Source organism: Neltuma alba, unplaced genomic scaffold, assembly GCF_004799145.2.
Source record: "Neltuma alba isolate B1F8T4 unplaced genomic scaffold, ASM479914v2 tig00003888_pilon, whole genome shotgun sequence".
Classification (NCBI taxonomy): Eukaryota; Viridiplantae; Streptophyta; class Magnoliopsida; order Fabales; family Fabaceae; genus Neltuma; species Neltuma alba.
Window position 1 is genome coordinate 10,121 of NW_021633468.1, and position 18,736 is coordinate 28,856.

The 18,736-nt window shown below is 31.7% G+C and overlaps 1 protein-coding gene across 1 annotated transcript; it reads left to right on the forward strand.

Annotated features, from left to right (window-relative positions):
* Positions 1–6,275: 6,275 nt before the first annotated feature.
* Positions 6,276–8,034, forward strand: LOC114742788 (uncharacterized). The gene is made up of 3 exons (XM_028931003.1): positions 6,276–6,902; positions 7,260–7,267; positions 7,458–8,034. Exons 1-3 carry the CDS (start codon positions 6,276–6,278, stop codon positions 8,032–8,034), a joined length of 1,212 nt encoding a protein of 403 aa, XP_028786836.1.
* Positions 8,035–18,736: the final 10,702 nt, after the last annotated feature.

The following is an 18,736-nucleotide window of genomic DNA, read 5'->3' on the forward strand; positions in this document are numbered from 1 at the left end:
ATGTACGTACTATGGAAGTGGAAGGAGTAAGAATTAATGGATATTGTTGATTTGAATGATCATCTGTCAATTAATGCCTTCTGTACGTTGGTTTTAGGATTATTATTATCTTTATATTGTTATTATTCACATACAGATTTCTGTAGTGTTTTGTTGCATGTATTAAAATGAAATTGCTAGCAACCGGAAAATATTCATATTTTGTCTAATAAATCTGGGTTTAAGCCAAAGCCAACCCTAGACTAAATAGTTAAGCTTATAAATTGAGAAGTAGATATCATTCAAACAAAAAATTTTTTAAAAAAATAAATAAATTTGAGTATATGTCAGTCTATTACTGGGGTGGCCCATTCAAGACAATAAGATAATTGAATAGAAATTTGCCAGTCATGTATGAGTAATATATAGAGGAAATTTGGGTGGAAAGCAAATCATAATTTTAAAAGTAATTATACAATATATGAAATAAACATGTGAAGAGAGTTTTGTCTCAACTTGCATGAAAATACTTTTCAGAAATGTTTTTTTGCATATTCCAAACGCCCCCTAATTCAAAAAATAACCCACACTGTTTGTCACTCAGTGCCAAACAACATGCGTAAGAAACATATTGACAAATCATATGACATTAACACCATATGTTGCAGGTCAAAAAAAAAAAAAACACAAGAGATGTTCTCATTGATTCCTTGGTCGTGCTGATTATGCTGACACATTTCTTCGCAAGCCAAAATAAAAATGTTAAAACAGCATATAATTAGTGCAAGCAATCCCGCTCAGGCCATACAAGATGCTCCAAGCGTGATAATCAAAACTGCGCAACGAAAGGATGAGATTTCATCTCCAGGACAAAACATTTGATAATACTAGTATAATTAACGTAGTCATGTCTTAATAATCTAATGAATCGATTTAGTTGATCTCAAAATTAATGTGAAATGGTTTCTTCGTGAAAGTGAGAAAAATGCCTCTTTGATCTCACCTCATCTCGATCATCTCCTATATTTTGGATTGTTCACTTTCAAGTGTATATTCAAATGTCGTTTTCAGGTTGTGTGAAATGTCCAATGACTGGAAGGAGCAGATGTTACTGTTGGGCCCACGCATTGATGAACCCATAGTTGAATCACGCAACAACCCATATTTCTATTAATTAAGACGGGAAGAGGGGTTTCAGCGCCGTGCATATTGCATAGGAACACTTGAATGTCACAGCAGCGCGTGTAATGGAGCGCCGGGTACTGATACTCTCACATTTTGAATAGGCGGCAAGGTAATTATAATTTATTTTAATGAATGTTTGGGTGAAACCAAACCATATTTTAAAAGTAATTTTATAGTATACGAAATAAATATGTGATAAGAGTTTTATCTTAAACTAAGTGAAAGTAGTTTTAAAAATTGCTTTTTGGATGAACCAAATAGTCACTTAATCTAAAAAAGTAACGGGGTATGATTGACGATAATTTTGTGGTAGTCGGGGTTGTTATGAAATAACCTTCAATTCCACACGAAAGAGTGGCCCCAATTCCCCAACAACGATGTAGAAAGTGAAAGATTTGGTAGTAAAAGAAGTGGGAACAAAATTAATAATTCCCAAAAAATTGAATTATTAATATTTAGTGAAAAGTCGAGATAATGCTCATAAAGCTGATTCCAAACGAAAATCTACGCAACATAGGTCTCTAATATTAATTTCTCCGGTTTATAAATTAAAAAAACTTCGTTGAAAGAAAAAACCAACAACTAGAGGGGCATTTTAATTCGCTTTTAAATTTTATTTATGTTAATTAAAAAATAAATATCAAATAGTAACACTATCTCTGATCTTTAATAGAAAAGCTAATTGACTCATTTGAGTATATTAAAAAAACTAGTTAAGTTAGTAATTTGTAATAAATATGTGTTTTTTTCCCTATACTATTCTTGCTAATCAAGTGTATTAGTTAGAACTAATATTGTTACAAGGATTACCTTTGGAAAAAAAATGAATAAATATGAGAGACAAAGTGGATTAGGGTCGTATATTTAATACCAAAATAAAAGTTAAACGAGTTCTTATATTAAAAACCGAAAGTAGTATTATTTAAGAAATATTTGGCGTTAACTTATTTTTAATTAATTTTTCTTTTATGTAATGGAGCTAATATCTGCTCAAAGTCCTATCATTCCACAAGAAGGGTCCTCCACAAGAAGCTATATGGTCCGTATTCTTTTCCAGACACAGACCACAAACCTCGTTGATATACTTTATATAGCTTGTATGAGGGTCCATATATAAGACTCATCTTTCATTCGTTTCTACCTATTTTCTTTGTGTATGGTCCATATATGTGAGTTTAATCCTTCACTTGTTCAGTTTCTTCCAAATTTAGAATATGGAAAACAAACAATGGGATAAATCTATCTTGTTCACCGATGATGGCCAGTACACACACACACACACACACACACACATCTTTTTTCACATTTTGTTTATATATGCGCTTTACCAAACATTTTGTAGAGAGGGAAGGATAAAGTCATGTCGGTGCTGTCGTATTCCCCCCCCCCCAACTTCACACATAAAATTCTTTTTAAAAGGTTGAGGATGGCCCTTATGTCATGATGTATCCTAGAGAAGTTTCTTGTGCTAAAAGGAATATGATTGTTGTAAAACTACAAAGTACTACCTCCAGCAGATGTATATTCAATCAGGTCCTAGCTCCTGTATATATTAATTTTGTCCCCGAGTAATTTTTATAATAATTATGCATATGTTAAAGATTTTCACTAAAAAGTAATTCTAATGCAAATTATTAGGAATGATATTTTAAAAAAAGATAATATCTATTTATTATAAATAACTAATCAAACTAATTTTTTTAATATCGACAAATTAGTTATTTAGTTTTTAACTTCTTATATTAAAAGAGAAGATAGTAGCATGTAATGCGAGTTCCGAGCATCTTCCAAAATAAACAAGAGCACCTAGCTACCAAGGCTTACATCATTACCACCATCATATTGAAAATGACACTGCCATTTTTTTTTTCCTTCTTTTAACCGAGGCACTACTTGAAACATATATATTGACTCCTATGAGTGAGTAAATTGGAACAACCAACGTGCATGAGAAAGAGTTGTGTTCTAATATGTTGCAATTTCTAATAATTATATGGTCTGGAAATTATGTTAAATTTAAAATTACCAGTGGAGTATATCAAGTAGTCCCGTATTCGGGACCCCCAAATAGTCTTCGATAAAGTATGTTCGTTGTATTAGCAGTATTGTTTTACAATCACATAATTCATGCATCATGATATCTATGGTCGAAATAAATTTTGTGGAGGTGGATTCCTCTTGGTTTTGAGGAAAAGAATGTTAATTCTAATGATTCAAAATTATGATGTTAAATTAAATAATAAGGCCTCAATTCAAATAAAATAAACCACAAAAACTTGAGTCAAAATAAAGAAAAATTCTAATGATGTTGCATATTAATTTTTTAAAAAGTATAAAACAAATAATGACGAAGACATGATCGGCAGTAAGTTTGTGCTAAATGCTAATTCGGGTGATTATTAAGCAGCATCCACTCCAATCCAATTACTAAGTGAAAAGTTGGAATTATTAAATTAATAATGCTCAAAGAATCGATTATCAAGTCAAAAGTCGAGATAATTAATTAATGCTCATGAGTATGAGCTCCAAACGAAAATTTACGCAAATATATGTCAGTATTATTTTGCAGGACCTGTACAGGTCTCTATTGCATTCCCGAGAACTTGCATGTAAAGTTAGAAATATAGTTCCTTTTTCTGTGAACAAAAAAATAGAAACATAGTTTTGATAATAAAAAGCAGACTTATAGTTTGATAATGAAACAAATTGGTGCAGAACTATAGGTCTGCTTGTTTATAACTCAAAGAATAATAACAAGGGCAAAATCTGCGAAAAGATGGGTGGAGACTGAAAGAGAGATAAATTTGATAGAAAATTGAAGGAGAAGAAAGCGGAAGAAGAATAGTCTATCTTCGGAAAGCAAGAAGAAAAGATGGGTGTAGACTAAAGTATAATGAACTCATGCATCGTTAGATTCTATGTTGCGGCTCTGGTATGACTTTTTTCTTCTTTTTTTTTTGGTTTTCCAAAGCCTTAAATTTGATTTTTTTAATCTCTCGTCGTATATAAATGCATAGAGTATTATATAATTAAAGAAACAAGAGCGAAGTCGAGCCGAAAAAAAGTGGATGGATCATGGAGTTCCTTTTATTATATTACATATATGTAGTAAGTTTACTGTTTAAAATTTATTTTTGTCAAAATATTTTTTAATAACCAAATCAAATACTTTTATACTAAATATAGTATTCTCAATATTTTTGTATTATTTATTTATTGCAATTAAATTATTATTGTGTATATAGATTTTTTATATTTTGCTATTAAAGATTTTTAATGTTGTTACGTTTTGCTATTATAATACCCATTAGTTGTTTTTATGGAAAAAATCAGAAAATTAAAATTGGTGCATGATAGTATAATACAGATAAGTGGAGGGTGAGCAAGATTATGTCCTACATCAAGTTCTAATATAAAACCCAATTAATTAATTTAAAAAATTTTAAAAAGTTACTAAATTATTTTAAACTATTTATATTTGTCATTTTTTAAACTATTTTTATTTATCATTTTTTTCTGAACTAATTTGCTTCACTTAAAATGATCTATATGAGTATTTAAAAAAATAATATAATATTTGTTATAATTAAATAATTAAATAATTTTTTAAATCAAGGGAGCCTTGTACGAAGGAGTAGCGATGAGTAGCGATGAGTAGCGATGAGATAGCCATGTCTCTATAAAAGGCACCGGGCAAAATAAAGAGCTTTATCCAACGCGACGGCAGCGTAAGTGAAAACCAAATGATCAGAGATGTCAGTGCTCTCTATCGGGCAGCACGTGGTGGCGAATGTAACATATTTGTCAGTCAGTCTTGAGACCGGTTTCTCACGTAATTGATCTAAAATATATTTCCTACACCATATATTTATTATAACTGGTGTGAAAAGTTTTTAAAATATTTACAAGCTTTTAGAAGGTGATTTAAATCCTAAAAGTTTAACCTATTTCATTATGCGGCCACCTCTTCTAAACCAGATTTCATTTTCTCATAATCTTTTAAAGTTTTCTGGCAGACTCCTTTCTATGCTTCATTTATTAGTAACTTTAATGCTAGTATTTTTCTTCATGCTCTTCTCTTTTGTGTTCTTATGTATTTTTCATGTTCATTTTCTTTATAGCACCTCATTTTTTCTATACTCGTCATCTTCTTCAAGTTCAACAACTTTTCCATAATCGTCATGTAGAGATCCATACTCACACCATCTAGATTTGTGCATATCCATCCAGATTTGTGCTCATAGTATCCAAATTCTCATATTCACCTAGATTTGTACTCGTTTTTATTGCTGCTTATTTGTTTTAAATTTATACTCTTTTTTTATTTGTTTGTTTGATGAATAATTTTGAACTTTGCCTAACAAATATATTTTTAGTGTACAAATCGATATGAATCAATATCATTGCTGAAAAACTTGGCTAGTTTTTTTTTACAGTTTCATTAGATCTGATTATTTCTACTCTTATGCTATTTCTTATTTGTTGGATTGTTGGATTGTTTGCTATGATGTTATGAGATCTGGATTTCATAAGAAGCTGCGTTTAAATAAGCTTCGACGGGATTTTATCATATCTCATAAAATCATAGATATTTTTTTTTAATTTTTTAATTTTATTTTTACATTGGCTGGAACAACAACCGATGTTAATAGTAATTTTTTTTTATACCAGTTTTGCTACCGGTGTAAAAAGATTGGACTTTTAATAGCACTCATTTCTACACTAGTCATCTTTTCGAAGTCAAATGCTCATTCTAGTCGGGGTAAAAAAAAAAACCTTTTTTCTAGTAATGTGTAAGAGATATATTAAGGTAGTTAACTTTAATAATCCTGAATATAAAATCCTAGTTCAGTTTATTTTCTACATTTATATTTTTTTCTGAAACCATCCCGTATTAATAGCGCACACATTAAAAAGAATTTTTCATTAAGAGGATAGTTTTAATATAAATTAAATGAGACATTTGAGAGAAACCAGCATCTATTTTTGCGCTCGGTTTCTTCTGGTAATATTATTAGAAAAGGCCGTGCACATGATTTGCAAGATTGTAACACGCCATATTTATATGTAAAGGGTACCATATAGCTAGTGAGCATTGTCTCACACAAGAGATGGCACGCATCAATGTACCTTGCGCGGACCAAATGAACAGAGATCTCTATCGGGCAGCACGTTGCGGGGATGTAGGAGCTTTGGAGCATTTGTTACAGCAAAACGCATCAATCCTTGACAAGATTCCTGATGACGGCTGTGAAACTCCCTTACACATATCTGCACTGCTTAATCATGCTTCATTCACTGAGGCTCTTCTCAATCGCAATCGCGACCTCGCCATTAGACAGGATTCTGCTGGAAGAACAGCCCTCCACTTGGCTTCTGCAGAGGATAACTTGGAGGCCGTGAAGAGACTGCTAGAATTTAATGATGAGCCATGCTTGGTTGCTGATAGAAAAGAAAGACTTCCTCTGCACTATGCAGTTATGAGGGGGAGGACAGAGGTTGTGGAAGCGTTGGTCATAGCGCGGCCAGATTCCCTAGGTCATCTTGACCCAGAAAAGAACACAGTTTTTCACTTGTGTGTCACATACAACCATTTCAAGACTCCGCAAGCATCGGTGAAATTCGACCATGCCACTGCCAATATTACTGTAGGCGCGCCCCGTGCTCCTATCTTTAAGCTCCCTGATCGGGCGGGAAACACCATTCTCCATTTAGCCATCACGTACATGCGAGATGAGGTACCTGATACATACTTTATTCTTCTATCTTTTCTTTTTCTGAGTTGTGGTCACAGTTTCCTTTTTCTTTTTAGTAGCCAAAGGCTTACATGACCAAAAAAAAAAAAAAATGTATAAACATTTTTCCAACATGTTGATTCACTTCATCTTGTTATGAAGAAACATACAGATTTGTTTTGATTTTCTTACTTTTTCAGGAGTTTATTGTGAGTTAGTGGCATATCAATAAATATGCTAACATACAACAATTGGCTAGTTCTGATATGAATATATAAGAACATGGTTATTTATGAGCACAATGCATTCACAAATGGCATGCAAATGAGCCGAATACCTTGCCAACGTGTTTGTATTTAGGTTGTCAGGTATGTGCTGTCAATTCCAGAAATAAGAAACCAGAAGAACAGGGAAGGCCTTACAGGCCGCGATATGCTCACATATATTTGTCCAAAAAACTGGAAAATCGATGAAATCAAACCCATGTTGGAAAAGGACAACAACATGGAAGGAAATTATTTTATGAAGATTTTTAAATGGATGCTATGTTGGATGAAGTATTGGGGATACTACTAATTTTGTAGAAGAGATTAGGGGGAATGTGAGGGCGGCATCTGTTTTCATAGCAACTGTAAGCTTTCAAGCTTTAATTAATCCACCAGGAGGCCTCATTCAACAAGGCTTATTATCCCGAGGCAATGCCTCAAACTCATCATCATCTGGCGCCCTCAACTGCACCACCCTTAATGATCTTCATCAGTATTGTCCCGGCCAAGCAGTCTCATCCTTTCGTGACCAACAAAGATTTTGGGTGTATGTGGAAGATATTACTCTCTCTTTCTACGGATCAATTTGTGTCACCCTCTTGCTTGTAAGTGGAGTTCCTTTGCAGAACAGTGCAGTCGTATGGATTCTACCACCGAGCATATTGCTCACTCTCTTCTCTCTTGCATTTGCATACCTCAGCGCCCTCGACTTTATGATCCCAGACCATCTTTTGGCATCGGGATTGCAGATCGTCACTGTCTTTGGAATTGCCTTGACTGCTGTGATGTCTTTCATTCTAATGCTTCTGATTCCTTGCATCCGGACTTTGTATCTTGCCAAGAAGCGGAAGTCCACAAGTCGCTGCTGATCGATCTGTATCTGCCCCAATTAATGCCCGCCTGTGTTGTCGGCAAGAGAAAAGCAATATATCGTGCGGCAGTTGCTTTTATAATTATCTTTTTCTTTGTCATGTTAGTGGTTGTTTTTTTTTTTTGGGGTTGATAAATAGCGTACTTTATATAAATAATATATTACATATTGATGATTATTTATCTTTCAAATGTCTACAAGATTTTTCTTCAAATTTTAAACTTGGGTAAATTAGAAATACAGGCCAGTATTATTCTGCAGGCCCATACAGGTCTCTGTTGTATTCCCATAACCTTGCTTTCAAAGTTTGAAATATAGTTTTGATAATGAAACACATTGGCGTAAAACTATAAGTCCGCTTGTATCTAACTCAGAATAATAACAACAACAACAACTAGAAGCGCATCTTGATTCGTTTTAGAATTTCATTTATGTTAACTGAAATCTGAAAATTAAATATCATTTAGGGAATATTTTTTCAATATCATTTTATTTTGTGTAATGGAGCTCTTGATATGTTATAGTCTCAAAGTCCCCTCTTTCCATAAGAAAGAAGGTTCCTACAACAAGCTATTTGGTACGTATATCTTTTCAAGACCCAGACGCCAAGCCTTGTATATTATTGGCCGGTTTGAAACTATGGATACACTCTACTCCATTTTCTTGGCAGCTGTATCTAACAAACATGCATAGCCGAACTTTCAAATTATTAATTATTTCCTTCATCTAATAACCAATTAATTAACTAGTTGCATGTATATTGACATAAATTAGGCTTTGCCCTACCATCAATGAAAAGATAGGAAACAACTAAGAGTAAAGTACTGAGTTCATTCCTTTTCGAAATTTAAAAGCTTTTGGCATTTCTATTTATGAGACATTTTACCAAATCGAAAAATTAATAATTTTGTAAAAAATGGCCTTAAAATTAGAAGAATGGGGGGGGGGAAGGGAGAGGGACAGAGGAGCATAATTATTAAAATAAAGGGAAAATTAATTTATTTTTAAGTACTTATAAGAAGGATGAAAGGAAGGCGTAATCTCAAAAAGTTGAGATTATTAGATTTGAAAATGTTTAAATTAATATGCTGCCAACATTTTTTAATTTCATAGGTGGTGTGCTTACTTGATTTTTAGCACTGAATATATTTTTGTTATGAAATTTCTGTCCGTACTTGATCTCACCTCACCTCATCTCCTATGTTTTGGATTGTTCGCGTTCAAGTATGTATTAATACAATTTTTTCAAGGTTGTGGGAAATGCCTCATGACTGGAAGGAGCAATGTTACTGTTGGGCCCAGGCATTGATGAACCCATACTTGAATCACCCATCAACCCATATTCCTATTAATTAAGAGAGGAAGATCAGCTTCAGCGCCACGCATAAGAACTCTCACAGCAGCAGCAACTCACTAGCCACGTAGAAGATGAAGAAAATGGAAGATTTGCTGGGAAAAAATGGGAGAGACAAGGAAGATGATAAAGAATGGTGGTGGAGAAGTCGAGGGATGGATCGAGTTAATATGAATTGAAGAGGAGGAGCACTAAAATCTGATTCTAGTGCCAAAAAAAAAAAAATGCAGAGTTTCAGATTCTGATCCTTCTCCATCGTTTCTCCAGTTAGCAGCCTTCTCTGGCATTAATTCTGCTCCTTCGGCGACTTCAATTCTTGTACTCGGCTGTCATTTTCACAATTCTTTTCATCTTTTAATTCTAATCCCTCCTCCAAGGGAACTACATTGAAAATTAACCATAAAATGTGATACTTTTCATTTCAAAAATTAATCATTCAAAAAATCACTACAAAAAGATAGCTAATTACTAATGGAATTAGTGACGGAATAATTTTCATCGCTAATTTCTGACAGATTACCCACGAAAATTCCATCACTAAACTTAGTCACGGACTTTTTTTCCGTTAGAAAATTTTGTGGCTACTTCTGTGGGTAAAATTTTATAATTAAAATTAGCCACAGAATTTTTGCGATGGGATACACGGAATTAGCGACGGAAAATTATTCCCTCACTAATTTTCGTGGCTAAAATATAATATTTAATATAATAAAATATAATAATATATTAATATAATAAATATATAATTTAATTATATATCTTATGAATGTTAAATAAAATAATTAAATTTAAAAAATATACTTATGAAAAAATTATTTACTATTTAAAATTCAAAATTAGTGTCATTGGAAATTAGTATTATATTTAAAATATTTTTTTAAAAAAATAAAGCATTATAAAATAAATAGTAAAACAAATATCTAAAAATTATTTTGTTGCAAAAACAGTTATGATTAAAATTATCATATAGTTTATTTTTAGTTTCTAATAATATATATGTGTGTGTGTATAATTATTTGTGTAAGAGAGTATTATATATATATATAATTTTGCATAATAAGTCAGTAAGTTCATTGCAGCTCAACTGGTAAAGTCGCGAGCGTGCACAAACAAGGTCTTTGGTTCGAGCCGTGGAGAAGTCACTTTGTGGAAAAATTATATGGTGGCGACATGTGGCAATACAAGGTGGCATGTGAGATAGCGACACGTGACGGCGTAGGTGAGGTGGCAACAACACGTGGAGATGAGGTGGCGACACGTGGGGGCGGAGATAAGGTGGCATTTTATTTTTTAAAAAAAATATTAGCAATAGAATTGAAATTCCGTCGGAAATTAGAGACAGAAAAATTCTGTCAGTAATTAGCAACAGAATTTTTGTCTCTAATTCCGTCGGTAATTATTAACGGAATTTCAATTCTGTCAGTAATCCCATTAGTGACAGAAAAATTAGTGACGAAACAAATTCTGTCACTAATTTCGTCGGTAATATGATTCTGTCGCTAATCCGTCACTAATTCATTACTAATTCCGTCGCTAAATAAAAATTCCATCGGTAAATTCCGTTACTAATCATGTGTCTTTTTTGTAGTGAATAATAAAATAGTACAATTATACCATTTTAAAACTCTATTTTCATACAATCATATTTAATCTAAATTAATCATAGTAAATGCATTTTATCCTAAAAATCATGATAAAATCCCAATTTAATGTATAACATATTAGATAAAATATGGGTTTATCAGAGGGTGACCTGATAGTGTCTATCTTAACACTGAAGATCTCTTGAACAAAAGGGCGCCGGCTTGCAAGGACTTGAAGCGCGTGTACTCTCACATTTATTAGGAAGCAAAGTAATTATAATTGGGGAAATCACAAATAAAGACCCTTGAATTAGCAAAATCACTCTATGGTCACCTGAATATGCTAAATTACTATGAGGGACCCGGTCTCAAATTGTAATTATGAAATCATGGCCAAATTACCAAAATACCCCTCTTTAATTTTTTTTTTTTTAAAAGAAAGCCACTGCCTCACCGGAATCCGGCCACCGGCACCGGAGCTCCGGCGGCCGCTTCCGGCCACTGTCGTCGGCCGGACCCCGGTGTCCGGCCGCCGGAGCTCCGGCGCCAGCGGCCGCTTCCGGTGGCCTTCATTTGTTTTTTTTTTGTAACTGTTTTTTTTTAAATATTGAGGGAAGTGAGGTTGGGGGGATTTGATCCCCCAACCTAATGCTTCCCAAAATAAGGAATGACCATTGAGCCAACAAATTTTTGTTAACATTATGATGCAAAAAAAAAATATAAGTTAACTTATTTACTCTTGTTCCAGGTGATAACAACAATACATTTGGAAATAACAAGTTCTGATTGTAAAATAACACGTCTGGAATAAAAATTTAACAATATGTTTTTTTTATAACAATAAATTTTGTTGCAGGTAATAACAACAATACATTTAAAAATAACAAGTTCTGATTATAAAATAACAAGTTTGGGATTAAAATTTAATAACACGTTTTTTTTTATAACAATACACTTTGTTTCAAGTGATAACAACAATACATTTAAAAATAACAAGTTCTGATTATAAGATAATAAGTCTAGGATTAAAATTTAACAACACGTTTTTTTATAACAATTAATTATTTTATACTTTTAAAAAATAAATTATTTATAAATTATAAAAAATATTTTTAATATATTTATTTCTCTAAAAAAATACTTTTTAATCTGTATATCTATACAACTCATTATAAATCAAACTACTTCTTATAAATTATAAAGTATTTATAATAAGGCATTTTTGATTTATTAATCATAGTATAAATTTTATATTATTTCATTCTTTAAATATTAAAAATAGTTTTTATATTTAAAGAATAAAATAGTATTTTTAATTATAAATTAGAGATAAATTTCATTTATAAATTTAAGCAGTCAAAAAGTACTTTTAATCCACAATAAATTGTACTATTTATAATTTATAAGAAGTAGTTTGATTTATAATAAGTTGTATAGATATATAGATTAAAATTTTTTTAAAAAAAATTAAAAAAGTGTGTTGCCATTTTCCCTAAATTTTATTTATAAATTTGAACAATAAAAAAGTATTTTTAATCTATAAAAAATTATACTTCAAGTTCTGATTATAAATTGGAGATAAAAATTATTTTTTTAGAAAATTAAAGGGGAAATCACAAATAAAGACCCTCGAATTAGCAAAATCACTCTATGGTCACCTGAATATGCCAAATTACCATGAGGGACTCGGTCTCAAATTGTAATTATAAAATCATGGCTAAATTACCAAAATACCCCTCTTTAATTTTTTTTTCTAAAAAAAGAAAGCCACTACCTCACCGGAATCCGGCCACCGGCGCCGGAGCTCCGGCGGCCGCTTCCGGCCACTGTCGTCGGCCGGACCCCGGTGTCCGGCCGCCGGAGCTCCGGCGCCAGCGGCCGCTTCCGGTGGCCTTCATTTGTTTTTTTTTTGTAACTGTTTTTTTTTAAATATTGAGGGAAGTGAGGTTGGGGGGATTTGATCCCCCAACCTAATGCTTTCCAAAATAAGGAATGACCATTGAGCCAACAAATTTTTGTTAACATTATGATGCAAAAAAAATATAAGTTAACTCATTTACTCTTGTTCCAGGTGATAACAATAATACATTTAAAAATAACAAGTTCTGATTATAAAATAACAAGTTTGGGATTAAATTTTAACAACACGTTTTTTTTATAACAAAACACTTTGTTTCAAGTGATAACAACAATACATTTAAAAATAACAAGTTTTGATTATAAAATAACAAGTTTAGGATTAAAATTTAACAACACGTTTTTTTTTATAACAAAACACTTTGTTTCAAGTGATAATAATAATACATTTAAAAATAACAAGTTCTGACTATCAAAATAACAAGTTTGGGATTAAAATTTAACAACACGTTTTTTTTATAACAAAACACTTTGTTTTAAGTGATAACAATAATACATTTAAAAATAACAAGTTATGATTATAAGATAATAAGTCTGGGATTAAAATTTAACAAGACGTTTTTTTATAACAATTAATTATTTTATACTTTTAAAAAATAAATTATTTATAACTTATAAAAAATATTTTTAATATATTTATTTCTCTAAAAAATACTTTTTAATCTGTATATCTATACAACTCATTATAAATCAAACTACTTCTTATAAATTATAAAGTATTTATAATAAGGCATTTTTAATCTATTAATCATAGTATAAATTTTATATTATAAAAAAATATGTTGTTAAATTTTAATCTCAGACTTATTATCTTATAATCAGAACTTGTTATTTTTAAATTTATTGTTGTTATCACTTGAAACAAAGTGTGTTGTTATAAAAAAAAAACGTGTTGTTAAATTTTAATCCCAAACTTGTTATTTATAATCAGAACTTGTTATTTTTAAATGTATTGTTGTTATCACTTGAAACAAAGTGTTTTGTTATAAAAAAAAAAACTTGTTGTTAAATTTTAATCCCAAACTTGTTATTTTATAATCAAAACTTGTTATTTTTAAATGTATTGTTGTTATCACTTGAAACAAAGTGTTTTGTTATAAAAAAAAACGTGTTGTTAAAATTTAATCCCAAACTTATTATTTTATAATCAGAACTTGTTATTTTTAAATGTATTGTTGTTATCACCTGGAACAAGAGTAAATGAGTTAACTTTTTTTTTTTTGCATCATAATGTTAACAAAAATTTGTTGGCTCAATGGTCATTCCTTATTTTGGGAAGCATTAGGTTGGGGGATCAAATCCCCCCAACCTCACTTCCCCACTATTTAAAAAAAAAAGTTGCAAAAAAAAAAAAACAAAGGAAGGCCGCCGGAAGCGGCCGCCGGCGCCGGAGCTCCGGCGGCCGGACCCCGGCGTCCGGCCGTTAACAGTGGCCGGAAGCGGCTGCCGGAGCTCCGGCGCCGGTGGCCGGATTCCGGTGAGGCAGTGGCTTTCTTTTTTAAAAAAAAAATTAAAGAGGGGTATTTTGGTAATTTGGCCATGATTTCATAATTACAATTTGAGACCGGGTCCCTCATGGTAATTTGGCATATTCAGGTGACCATAGAGTGATTTTGCTAATTCGAGGGTCTTTATTTGTGATTCTCCCAAAATTAAATAGATTACAAATACTTTTATAAGTTATAAATAATTTATTTTCCAAAAGTATAAAATAATTAATTGTTATAAAAAAAGGTGCTGTTGAATTTTAATTCCAGACTTGTTATTTTATAATCAGAACTTGTTATTTCCAAATGTATTGTTGTTATCACTTGAAACAAAGTGTGTTGTTATAAAAAAAACATGTTGTTAAATTTTAATCCCAAACTTATTATCTTATAATCAGAACTTGTTATTTTTAAATGTATTGTTGTTATCACTTGAAATAAAGTGTGTTGTTATAAAAAAAAACGTGTTATTAAATTTTAATCCCAAACTTGTTATTTTATAATCAGAACTTGTTATTTTTAAATGTATTGTTGTTATTGCCTGCAACAAAATTTATTGTTATAAAAAAAACATATTGTTAAATTTTATTCCAGACGTGTTATTTTACAATCAGAACTTGTTATTTCTAAATGTATTGTTGTTATCACCTGGAACAAGAGTAAATGAGTTAACTTATATTTTTTTTTTACATCATAATGTTAACAAAAATTTGTTGGCTCAATGGTCATTCCTTATTTTGGGAAGCATTAGGTTGGGGGATCAAATCCCCCCAACCTCACTTTCCCCCAATTTAAAAAAAAAAACAGTTTCAAAAAAAAAACAAAGGAAGACCGCCGGAAGCGGCTACCGGCGCCGGAGCTCCGGCGGCCGGACCCCGGCGTCCGGCCGCCGACAGTGGCCGGAAGCGGCCGCCGGAGCTCCGGCGCCGGTGGGCGGATTCCGGTGAGGCAGTGGCTTTCTTTTAAAAAAAAAAATTAAAGAGGGGTATTTTGGTAATTTGGCCATGATTTCATAATTACAATTTGAGACCTGGTCCCTCATAGTAATTTAGCATATTCAGGTGACCATAGAGTGATTTTGCTAATTCAAGGGTCTTTATTTGTGATTTCCCCATTATAATTTTCTTCTTTAGTTTTTTAAATCTAAAAAAAGTAATGACAGGGGTACGATTGACGATAATAATTCTGTGCTAGTTGGGGTTGTTACGAAACAACCTCCAGTTCCATACTAAAGATGGGTCCCAGCAACGATTTGGTAGTAGAAAGTTGAAATATTTGATGGTAAAAGAAGTTGGAATTAAATTGATAATTCCCCAAAAATGAATTATTGCGTGAAAAGTCGCTCCAAACAAAAATCTACGCAATATAGGTTTCTATTATTAATTTTTCCGGTTTATAAATAATAAACCTTGTCGACGGATTCAAAATGCTGCGTATACTTTATATAGCTTATAGGAGGGTCCATATCAGACTAATCCAACATTCGTTTCTACCTACTTTCTGTTGTGTTTCAATGTGGGTGTGTCAAAAGAAAAAAGTCTCACATAAAAAAAAAAAATTGCCTCATCTAACATGTATATATGTGCGGGTGTGAGCTAGTAATAAAGTCTCATATCGGTTAACTTTTAAAAAATTCAAGTAACTACTATTTATAAATAGATAGCGCTTGGTGCTAGCAAAAAATACCAAGTTCTTTTAAGTTTTGAGCTCTTCTTTTTCTCTTTATTTAATCTCTCAACTTATTTACTTTTTGTTATTTATATTTTTGCTTTTCTGTTCCTTGCTTGCTTCTCATAAGCAGGGTTTCTTTACTCCTAATAATTCTTAAGGATATTGTTTTTAGGACTAGAATCAAATTTATTTTTATTTACTTTTATATTGTTGCAGTTGATCCTTCACTTGTTTTTTTTTTCCAGATTCAGAATTTTGAAAACAAACAACAGGGTAATTAAATCTATCTTGTTCACCGATGATAGCCAATACATACATACATATATATATATATATATAGTTTAGTAGTTTACATTTTGTACATGCTTTACCATACACTTTGGAGAGAGGGAAGGATAAAGTCAGGTTGGTGCTGTCACGTCCCCCCCCCCCCCCCGGGTTTTTTTTTAACTTGACACATCATAAGTTTCTTTTTAAAAAGTTGAGACCGTGGCCCTTATGTCATGATGTGTCCTAAAGAATTTTCTGGTGTGGACGTTGCATAACTATAAAGTAATATATGTAATGGATCCTAGCTACCTAGGCCTACATCATTACCACAGTATAATCATGTTGAAAATGGCACTACCATCCTTGTTTTTTTTGGGCCTTTTTGACCGGGGCGCTGCTTGAAACATATTGACTGCTCTTATGAGTGTGTAAATTGGAATAACCAACTTGCACAAGAGATGTGTTTCAGTGTGCTTCAGTTTCTACTTTGTATATGGTCTCGAAATTATGGTAAATTTAAAATTATCAGTGGAGTATATCCCGAATTCGGGACCTCCAGATAATCTTTGATAAAGTGTGTCCATTATATTAGCAGTATTGTTCTACAATCACAGAATCATGCATTATGATAATTATGGTCAAAATAAATTTTGTTGAAGTGGGATTCCTTGGTTTTAAAGAAAAGAATGTTAATTCTAATTATTCAAAATTCTAATGTAATGTTAAATTAAATAATAAGGCCTGAATTCAAATAAAATAAACTAAAAACTCTCTAATGAGTTGCATATTAGGTTATTTTCTAGAATCTGAAACAAATAAAGACACAGGCATGTCCCACACGGAAAACGGGTCCGAGCAAGGATTTGGTTGTAGAAATTTGAAAGATTTGATCCTAGAAAAAGTTGGAATTAAATTAATAATTCTCACAGAATGGATTACTAAATTAATAATTCTCACAGAATGGATTACCAAGTGAAAAGTGGAGATAATTAATGCTCATAAGGACGACCCCAAACGAGAATTTACCCAATATAATATATATAGGCCTGCATTGGCCTGTATAGATCTCTATTGTATTCCTGTGACCTTGTTTTTAATTAGAAATATAGTTTTGATGATGAAACAAATTGGCGTAAAACTATAAGTCTACTTGTATCTAACTCGAAGATTTTAATAACAACAACAGCAACTAAAAGGGCATCTTAATAATTCGCTTTAGAATTTCATTTAAGTTACTGAAACCTGAAAATTAAAGAATAAATATTAATATCATTCAAGGAATATTTATGTCAATATCATTGTATTTTGTGTAATGGAGCCCTTGATACGATACCTTCTCAAAGTCCCGTCATTCCGCATGAAAGAAGGCTCCTAATCTTTTTAAGACACAGACCACAGGCCTTGTACATTGACCCCTTTGAAACGTTGGATATGCTTTATACTCAATATTCTTCATATAATAAGAGAGATAGTTGAAAAATTTGCTTTAGTGTTAAATGTGAAATCTCAATAATATTTGTATTCCAAATGCATAATTTTCTTCCAAGTTATCTCTATTAATTATACATATCAAATCAATATTTTCATCAATAACGGAGTACTAGCTGTTATTTTTTTCAGAAAGCATATGTATTAAATAGGAGTGAGATTGAAAAATTTTAAATTTTGATACGATTAACAAAGTTCAAGATTTTTCTTAGTTTTGGTAAAGAATATTATAAGTGATATAAATAGGATCAAAAGAATAATACTTTTTAATACAAATAATTAAACAAGGTATCTTAAGAAACCAGTTCACATTTTCTAATATATAACTAACTGTTTTTTTGGCCAAATTTATAGCTAACTAGTACTACCTATTCCTTGAGAACGACTGAATGATTGTTTTTAGCTTAATGATCTCAAAAATTATTCTTCCATTAATGGACAATGCAAGTTCAGAGCATCTTTCATTAAGGGCCTGTTTGGATAATATAGAAAACTATGGTTTTGGGATCCAAATCATGGTTTGGGTCCCATATTTGCCAAACAGGGGGGAATTTAACAAAACTATGGTTTTGGGTCAAAACCATGGTTTTGGACTCAAAACCATAGTTTCAGAAAAAGTGAATCCATTATGTTTCTTGCTCAAATTGGAGAGTATGATTATGCTTGTTAGAGTAGATCTCAATGATAGTATGACTTTAACACTCAATTATTTTTTATAAACATATTTAATCTTATATTTTATAAATATATATACATACTCTCTCCGTTTCTTATTATAAGAGACGAATAACCGAATTACGTTGATCAAAAAAGCAGTTAAAATTAGTTAAGAACAATCAATGTGTAAAAAGTATAATTTTTTTTCTCAAAAATACCCTCATTAATAAGGAGAGAGAACATTTAAATTATTAAAAGAAAGAGAAGTGGGAG